At 30.3% G+C, this 9528-nt stretch overlaps 2 protein-coding genes across 2 annotated transcripts in view; both read left to right on the top strand.

The window, feature by feature from the left end:
- Nucleotides 1-399: 399 nt before the first annotated feature.
- LOC123004119 (pickpocket protein 28-like) lies at nucleotides 400-7182 on the top strand. Its single transcript, XM_044397233.1, has 7 exons — nucleotides 400-530; nucleotides 575-817; nucleotides 2727-2984; nucleotides 3031-3506; nucleotides 6601-6660; nucleotides 6711-6909; nucleotides 6957-7182. The coding sequence occupies exons 1-7, from the start codon at nucleotides 400-402 to the stop codon at nucleotides 7180-7182; spliced, it is 1593 nt and encodes a 530-aa protein (XP_044253168.1).
- Nucleotides 7183-8463: 1281 nt separating this feature from the next.
- Nucleotides 8464-9528, top strand: part of LOC123003951 (pickpocket protein 28-like) — a 3886-nt gene continuing 2821 nt past the window's right edge. Inside the window, exons 1-3 of the mRNA XM_044397026.1 lie at nucleotides 8464-8588; nucleotides 8628-8870; nucleotides 8915-9163. Coding sequence (XP_044252961.1) covers nucleotides 8464-8588; nucleotides 8628-8870; nucleotides 8915-9163 — 617 coding nt within the window. The remainder of the gene's footprint in view (nucleotides 8589-8627; nucleotides 8871-8914; nucleotides 9164-9528) is intronic.

The following is a 9528-nucleotide window of genomic DNA, read 5'->3' on the forward strand; positions in this document are numbered from 1 at the left end:
TAAATAAGAATTTACAAAACATACGCTTTTCCCTAAAGTACATTATTTTGACAAATTTTTTTGCATCAATTTCTGAATTTAGTAAAATTTCTGATTCATATTAGTGTTGGAAAAAATAAAATTTAAATTAACTGTCTATAAAACTGTTGTTGGCTTAATAGCATAAACTATGAAATTACACAACGTTTCTTTTATCCATTTAATTAAAATCTAGTTTTTTGACAAAAAAATTGCCACAAGTGGGTCAACTATTCCGAATTAATTTTCCTAATTCACTCTTAATTAACCGTTCCCTTGCCCTTGTTTACTCCATTCGCATTCATTCACAACCAATCCCTCGACACATCCTATCTGAAAATCACGCATTAATAAAATTACAACGTTTCCTCATTCGGGAAAATGTCCAAGCCGAGTGAAATTCCTCCTCCGAATTTCTTCAAAAAAGTGCGAAACTACTTCAGAGAATATTGTTTGTGTACGAGCATCCATGGCTTCCGCTATTTTGGCGAAAAACGCACCATTTTCGAGCGGTAAATCCCCCAGAATTGTCACTATTTTTAACAAAATGTTGTAGTGTTTGGTGGTTTATTAATTTCGTGATTTGTCTCGCCGGTTGTGTGTATTTCATCTACGGGGTGTACAAAAAATGGGACACTAGTCCGGTAATTGTCACTTTTGCGACGACCGGAACTCCGATTTTCGATATCCCGTTTCCATCGGTGACGATTTGCCCGGAGTCGAAGTCAGTCCAGAGCATTTTTAACTACACAAAAGTGCTTCAGATGAAAGAAGATGGGATTAATGTGACCCAAATCGAGTAATTTTTACGATTACACAGAGCGACAAAAAAAAGTCATGTCGTGACAACTTGACAAATTTTATACCATTTTGTTCATCTCAGTGAGACAAATCAAATGCACTAAAAAAATTTCAAAAAGTCCACACACTTTGAACTAAATAATTTTTTTTCTAATTTTAACGAATTTAAAACACTTTAACTTTAAAAAATCATTACTTAATAACTATTAGGCCGATTTTCTTCAAATAAAGACCATTCTAAAGGGATGGGCTTGCCCTTTAGGATGATATGAAATTTGAAATTGAATATTGGCAAACTTTTCTTCGAACTGTGTTCGAAGAAGTTCGAGTAAATCGAAATTATCTAAGAAAAACCTTACGAGTAATTTTTTTTTCATCATTACCATCGTGTAGAGCATCTCTTTATTAGTTGTAATCCAAATTTTCAAAAGAATATACCGAGTAGTTTTCAAGATATGATTTTTTGAAGTAAAGGTTTGCTAACATTGCTCCATATGTTAATCTTACTTAAAATTGCATTTTTATAAAGGTATTTGTTTTAAGACTCTTCTTTTCCTTAAAAATGGTCAATTGCACCTTCTTTGTTCTAATTAGAATAAACAAAAACTGTTTCTTTACTTAAAACAAACAAAAAGTACCTGCGTACTAATTAAAGCAAATAAAGAGTTTTTTTGTTGTAAAAATGACCACTGATCATTGAGCAAAGAGGATCTAGAAGTTTAAAGCACGATCCTTAAATATAAGGGCAAATCTTTTTCAAATCAAATCACTTTCCTTTCAGATTTCGACTTGTTCACTTTGTTCTAGCTTTCTGAACTTTTTTTGAAAATGTTCTGAGCAAATGCTTTCTCATCACTTTCGAGTGATGTTAAATGCAATAAGTCACCTTATTTATTTTGTTGCTACATTCTACAATTAGCTTCAGTCAGTTTGTAGGTAGTAGTTGTTGTGATAACAGTTGCACACGAAGCAACTGTCTTATTGCATTCAACATCAGTAGAAAGTGATGAAAAAGCATTTGCTGAGAACATTTTCAAAAAAAGTTCAGAAAGCTAGAACAAAGTGAACAAATTGGAATCGGAATGGAAAGTGATTTAATTTGAAAAAGATTTGTTCTTATATTTAAAGCTACTGCTTTAAACTGCTAGATCCTTTTTGCTCAATGATCTGTGATCATTTTTAGAACAAAAAAACTCTTTATTTGCTTTAATTAGTACGCAGGTACTCTTTGTTATTCTTTGTTTGTTTTAAGTAAAGAATCAGTTTTTGTTTATTCTAATTAGAACAAAGAAGGTGCAATTGACCATTTTTAAGCAAAAGAAGAGTGTTAAAACAAATACTTTTATAAAAATTCAATTTTAAGTAAGATTAACATGCATTTCTCCCATATGGCGCAATACCTGAATAGCAAACCTTAACTTCAAAAAATCATATCTTAAAAATTACTCGGTACATTATTTTAAAAATTTGGATTCTTACTAATAAAAAGATGCTCTACACGATGGTGACAAAGAGAAAAAAATTACTCGTAGGGTTTTTCTTAGATTACTTCGATTTACTTCGAACTTCTTCGAACACTGTTCGAAGAAAAGTTTGCTAATATTCAATTTCAAATTGCATATCATTCTAAAGGGCAAGTCCATCCTTTTAGAAGATTCTTTATTTGAAGGAAATCGGCCTTATAGTTATTGAGTAATGATTTTTTAAAGTTAAAGGATTTTAAATTCATTTAAATTAGAAAGAAATTATTTAGTTCAAAGTGTGTAGACTTTTAAAAAATTTTTTTAGTGCATTTGATTTGTCTCACTGAGATGAACAAAATGATATAAAATTTGTCAAGTTGTCACGACATGACTTTTTTTTTGTCGCTTTGTGTTATTTGATTCTTTTTTGATTTTTTATTGTAGAAATACAAATTTTGCGTATTTGTCACTATTGTGTGACCTTCGAGACGACCAATTTTATTCCAAATTCACCGATTACAAATATACTTATTCTGATGATTTTTTCAATGTTATTAACACGGTTAAGGCCAAATTTGACATCCAAGATTGTCGGTATATGGGCCTGAGTCACAACTGTAAGAACCTTTTCACCCCAATTTTGACAGATGAGGGGGTTTGCTACACGTTTAATATGCTTGACCGGAGTGAAATTTTTAATGAGGAAGTGTAAGTCCTTTTGGTTGTTTTTTCAAAAAAAATGGGTTTTTTCAATGGTTCATTACCGTGATTATCACCATGTTGGGCGCGTGTCCCATCAATGGACCATGAAGGATGGGTACACCCAAGACGCTGGGATATACGCGTATCCGCGACGGGCCCTTTACGCCGGTGCTACCAATGGTCTAACTTTCAATATTTTGACTCAGAAGGAGGACTTGGATTATGCTTGTACCTCGATGCAGGGATATAGGGTTTTGTTGCATACTCCCATAAGGTTGCCCAGGCCTAGTCAACAGTATTTTCAACTCCCCTTGGATCAGAGAGTTGTCGGTGCGATTCATCCTCTTATGATTACGACTTCCGAATCGGTGAAGAAGTTTCGACCGGAAAAAAGGGAATGTTACTTTCCGACTGATCGGAAGTTGAAATATTTTAAGATATATTCGGCGTTGAATTGCATGATGGAATGTCTTACGAATTATACGTTGGATGTGTGTGGGTGTGTCAATTTTTTCATGCCAAGTAAGGTTTCAATTTTATTTACACAATTCCAAACGAATTTTTTTTTTATTTTAGTTCATTTATTTATTTTATTTACCTTGTGTTTGAAAGCTCTATTCTTATGCTTCAGAAATTTTATTTTTGTGTTTCTTCAACGTTTTATGCAGTTTTTTTGAGTCTCTTAGACTCCCAAGAGTGTATTTGGATCAATTTTCAAGTTTCCATTTTTTATTTTTGTCAAATTTTGTTAAATTTTTGATGGCTTTTTTACTCTTACTTCTAGAAGACTATATTTTAAGCGTTTTCGAGACTTAAGGTAAATCTCAAGGTTTCCCAAGGTTCAATTTTAAGGTTGTCAATTTTTTTTATTTTTGGCGAGATTTTGGACAGTTTTTATAGTCTATTGCTAATAACTCCCGAATTATTGGCGCCAGTTCTTTATCTTTGGCACCGTTGAAAAGTACATTTCATTTTCTATTATATACAAAAAAAGATTTTGTCCTACGATAAATAGTTATTGAGAAAATTGTTGATTAAATCAAAATATTCAAAATATAAATTCGACTATACAAAGTGTTAAAAAAAGATTGTAAAATATTTAAGGATGTAATAGTATGAACCCAAATTCATAAAAAAGTTTTAATAGAGTTGGGTCCGCAAAGAAACGGGTTCGGAGATAAACTAAATGTGAAAATTTTTAGAATTTTTACTAGAAGCTTCTTTTTTTGCTTGAACAGACTGATAAATGTTTCAAAAAACGAATAATTTTTAGGATTAATTTTCTGAAACCGTTAATTTATGTTGTTTATTAAGACTTTTTTGTTTGTTTTGGTTTAAACTAATACTTCCCAAAGTATTTTACAATATTTTTTTAACACCTTATATAACTTCTAAACTTTTGCGAATTTTGGAGTTTTCTCCAATCGATTATCATTTTACATAAACTTCAAAACATTGTAACTTTTGAGGTACAATTTTGTCCCAGCTTACGAAAATTAAATAAATAGGGACGGTTTTTGGGTCCCAAAATTTAAAAAATTTGTACTATACAGGGTGCGCCAGAACTCGCGTCCCAGAGAAAAAAGCCATGTAAGATAAGATACCAGGAACATAGAAAAAATGTTGAAAAAATTCTATCTATTAAAATTTCGAAGTTATAAGAGTTTAGATTTTGCACTTTGACTTTATTTATTTCTGTTGGAAAAATATTTTTTATTTTTTTTGCTACAGGCTATTAGAAGAGGAAACAAGGAAGCTGTATCTTAAAATGTAACTTTGTTAAATGTTATTTGTGGCTTTTATTGGCAAAATTTTTGTATTTTTACTAAATAATTATAAATAAACATATCAAGATCATCTGTATCATTAAATAGACATAAAAAATGTCAAATGTCAAAAAAATAAATGCCAAATTTTTTTGACAGATAGAATTTTTTAAACATTTTTCCTGGTATCTAATATTACTCCAAATTTTTCTCTGGGGCGGGAGTTCTGGCGCACCCTTTATAGTGCTCCTAATAAGTAGGATTAAAACTTATTAAGATACAAAATTTTACTTGATGTTTTGATATTTTACGAAAAAAGCTCTCATGCTTTGCTCTTTTGCTTATGCTTCTTATACAGGGTGTTAAAAAAAGATTGTAAAATATTTAAGGAGGTAATAGTATGTACCAATATAAACAAAAAAGTCTTAAATAAACATGGATCCACAAAATAACGGTTTCGGTATTATTTAAAAATAAAAAAAAACATGTGTTTCGTGATTATTTTAAAAACTGTAAGGGATGGATATAGGACATGTTGATAAAAGTCCTTCTACAAATTGATGTACTTTCGATTACAGTTGAGAAAGTAGTCATTTCATTTGAAAAAACTTAGTTTTATACCTGTTTGTTAATCATTATTTTTAAAGAAATCACACTAGCCTTGCAATTTGACGGTTGACACTTTTGAAAATTCTAGAAAACTCTTCGAACCTTTGGTTATAGAATGCAAATAAATTATTCACTTCAAGAGCTTTGCAAATGAAAATTTTGACAAAAAATTGACATATGTCAAAAACTATGACAGTTAAGTACTAACAACTAGGTACATTTTACTCAGTTTAAAGAGGGGAATTCAAAAATGCAATAAGAATAAGTAAATAAGTGTAATTTGTGTAAATAAGTAAATAATTTCTCGTAGTTTCGGAGGTTCAGCCATTTTGAAAATAGTTTAGTTGAATTCAAACTGGTCGATTTGGTTTGCATACAAAATTTCAAATTCTTATCTACATTAGAAGTTAAAAAGTTTCTAATTTAGGCCCTAGGAAAAATTTTTTTGTCTTTGATTTTACGCCAAAACTGCATAGGAAAAAAGCTTTTGCTTTACTTGAAACCAGCAAATCTGTAATTAAAACTTCAATATTCTAACTCAGTAGAAAGAAAAGTTCATTTTTCTCTTGATTTTGGACTTGAATATTTTTTCTCTGCTGTTCAAAATCAAAAGAAAAATGAACTTTTCTTTCTATTAAGTTAGAATAATGAAGTTTTAATTACAGATTTGCTGGTTTCAAGTAAAGCAAAAACTTTTTTTCCTTTGCAGTTTTGGCTTAAAATCAAAGATAATTTTTTTTTCCTCTTGTATCCATATGAAATTTTTAAATTTTGTGTTTTTACAATTTTTCATACATTTTTAGGCCCATTTCGATCAATTTTGAAGTTTTCAATAATTGATTTTTAACGAGTTTTGGTCTATTTTTGGGACCTAGAATTATTGGTGATAACTTTTTAGGTTTGATACCGTTGGAAAGCATATTTTATTTTCTATCTTCTAAAAAGCGTTTATTGTTCTGTGAAAAATAGTTATTGAAAAAAATGCTAGTAAAAAAAGCAAAATTAGTCAAAATTTATATTTAATTATAACTTCTAAACTATTGTGAACTTTGACAAAATTAAAAACAAAAACGAAAATTTAGGTATTTTCTAGTAGTGCTAGTATTTGAAAACTATAGAATATCGATTTTTTTTTAAACTCGATTTCTGTGTTTGTAGAAACTTAGTAGTGGAAGTCACAGTTTGGTTCATTTTGAAATTTTTTGAAAATTCTAATTATGCCCTGAATCAAGGTTTTTTAGGAGAAAACGGGACAAAAATTTGCGGTACCGGCTATATTGATTGCCTGATCTACGCTGAAGGTACTGTTTTTTAAATTTCACTTATCCTCAAAACCAGAGATAAATTTTAGCTGCAATGCAAGTGAAGCACCTCAAAAACCAACTCAATCAAACGAAACTCCAGAAAAGCCCCGGTCTTGACGTCGACTGTAATTGTTTACCAATTTGCGACGACCTCACTTACGAAGTCGACATTTCGCAGAGTAACTGGGATTGGGAAAAACAGAAAGCTGCCCAAAGACAGAAATACCAAAATTACAGCACTGAAAAGTATGTTCCTTGAAATCACTACAAAATTCAAATTTGACCAATTCCAGGACACACATGTCCTCATTGACCATTTATTTCGACACAAATAGTTTCATCAGATCGCAACGCAACGAGCTTTACGGCCCGACGGACTTTTTGGCGAATTTTGGCGGGCTTTTGGGGCTTTTCACCGGATTTTCTATACTCTCACTGCTGGAAATTATTTATTTCTTGTCTGTTAGAATGATTTGTAACTTGTATTTGTATGGATTTTGGGCAGGGCCTCAAACTTAAATAATATTAATAAATAAGGCTCGGATTATATGCAACATGCATATTTGTTATTAAGAGGTATATTAACAAAATTGTAAGTTTTCTATGCATATCTTATATTTTTTGATTAAAATAAGCCAATTAAAAAATGCATATTTTGGCACCTTCGTGCATATTTTAGAAAATAATGCATATTTGTGCATATTTTTTTCAAATCACAAATTTCCCATGAAAAATTTTAGTTCAAGTTAAAATTGGCCAGTTTAAGAAAAATGATCCGATTACAAAATATGTTAAAGAGAAGACAACCAGTAATTCGTAAGCGGACTCAAAGAATTAGTCTCCTGTTGAGTGTTTTCTTTTTAAATTCGTTTTATACAGGGTGAATATGTAGTTAAAAACCAAACGGTTTTTTTTTAATTATTTGCCTCTGGAAAATAATAATTGATATAAAATAAAGTAATATAAAAATCTGTTCGTATTTTCAAAACGAAATTTTGTTTTGCTTTCAGTTATGCGATTTTTTTGTCAAAATTGTAATTTATGTATTTTTTTTTAATTAATAAAAAGTAGATAGTCTCTAACACAGTTGTTTTTGGGAGAGTATACAAAACATTTTTAGTGGGTTGCCATTTAGAAAAATGAAAATTTTTGTAGAACTCAAAAACGAAAAAAAAAATCGAAAAATTTTATTCTTGATAAAACATCAATTAGTTTTTAAAAAAATAAATAGTTTAAGCAAAAAATGTTTGATTCCATACTTTCTATTCACCTGGTATAAAATAAATAATAAATATAAAAATAAATAATAAAATAAATAATAAATCCTTCTATATGGATAAGTAGTTGCCTGCAAATGAATTTTAGCAAAATTGTTTAAAGTGATGTGATATGAAAAGTACAGATTTCTTAGAAAGGCTTAATTACTAGGTTATTAAAATAGCTTGTCTGAGGCAAAACCAATTTATTTATTCTCTTTCGTTCATCGTGTGCGGTTCTAAAATTATGAAAATAAAAACTTTAGTGTACTCGAGGATAAAAATTTATTCTAACTTTGATTTTTTATTGTTAAAAGTTTTGCATATCCATGCATATTTGGCATATATTCGAGCATATTTCTTAATATTTCGTGCAATAAATATCTATGCATCACATGTTTGGTTTTATTATTTTCTTCCTTGTAATTTAATACTTTGCCCAGCCTCGAATTCTAATTAATTTGTTGATGCGTTTGTGTTTACGCATAAACAGGATAAAGCCGGAGTCTTTCAGTCATTGGCGGACTCTCCGGAGGATTGAATAATGGAAGTGGATCACACCCGGAAATATTTTTTTGAGAGTGTGAGGAATTATTTCCGGGAGTATTGCGAATGTACGAGCATCCACGGGTTTAAATATTTTGGCGAAAAGCGGACGATATTTGAAAGGTGAGTTTAAAAATTTAGTTTTTTATTTAATTAAATTAGGATTTGGTGGTTTGTCATTTTCCTGATGTGTCTCACCGCTTGCTCAATCTCAATCTACGCCGTTTACAAAAAATGGGATTTAAGTCCGGTGATTGTGACTTTTGCCACGAGGGAAACCCCGATTTACAGCATCCCGTTTCCGGCAGTCACCGTGTGCCCGGAGTCGAAGTCCATACAAAATATCTTTAATTACACGAAAATCCTCCAAATGAAAGAAGACAAAATTTCGCTAACTAATCTCGAGTAGGTCTACAATTAATTACTCCCAATTATTTAATTATTTTCAGAAACAAGCAATTCGAATACTTGTCTCTCATTTGTAATTACCGTAAATTAAATTACACAAATAATTACACATATCCGGAAGAATTTTTCAACGTTGTTGATCAAGTCAAACCGGACTTTAAGATACAGGATTGCCACTACATGGGGAAACCTCTGACCTGCAAAAATATTTTTACCCCGATTATCACGGACGAGGGGGTTTGCTACACCTTTAATATGCTCGATAAGAGCGAGATTTTCCGAAAAAACGTGTAAGATTTTTTTATTAGAAAAATTCTTAGTATAAAAAGTTGGTAAGAAAAAATATACACAATTCTGTTTTTATACTTATTTATTAAACAATTTTTAATATCTTTTTTACATGTTTAATGGGTGCTTTAACAGCAAATCCGCAATTTTTAGAGTCCATTACTCTTAATTTTTTTTAATAATAATAACAATGATAAAAAAGTTGCTAAGAAAATATATACAATTCTGCTTTCATACTTATTTATTAAACAATTTTTAATATCTTTTTTACATGTTTAACAGGTGCTTTAAGAGCAAATCCGCAATTTTTAGAGTCCACTTTTCTTAAATTATTAAAAAAATAATAATAACAATGGTAATAAAGTTG

The sequence above is a fragment of the Tribolium madens genome, unplaced genomic scaffold, assembly GCF_015345945.1.
Source record: "Tribolium madens isolate multiple individuals breed KSU strain unplaced genomic scaffold, Tmad_KSU_1.1 Scaffold_1;HRSCAF=32;Tcas5.2_LG8, whole genome shotgun sequence".
NCBI lineage: Eukaryota > Metazoa > Arthropoda > Insecta > Coleoptera > Tenebrionidae > Tribolium > Tribolium madens.

Bases quoted from the DNA above. Each gene is read 5' to 3' on its own strand.
- LOC123004119 (XM_044397233.1), top strand. From the start codon at position 400: ATGTCCAAGCCGAGTGAAATTCCTCCTCCGAATTTCTTCAAAAAAGTG. The intron at 818-2,726 runs GTAATTTTTACG...TTTTTATTGTAG, and splicing joins ATTAATGTGACCCAAATCGA to AAATACAAATTTTGCGTATT. The intron at 6,661-6,710 runs GTACTGTTTTTT...GATAAATTTTAG, and splicing joins TTGCCTGATCTACGCTGAAG to CTGCAATGCAAGTGAAGCAC.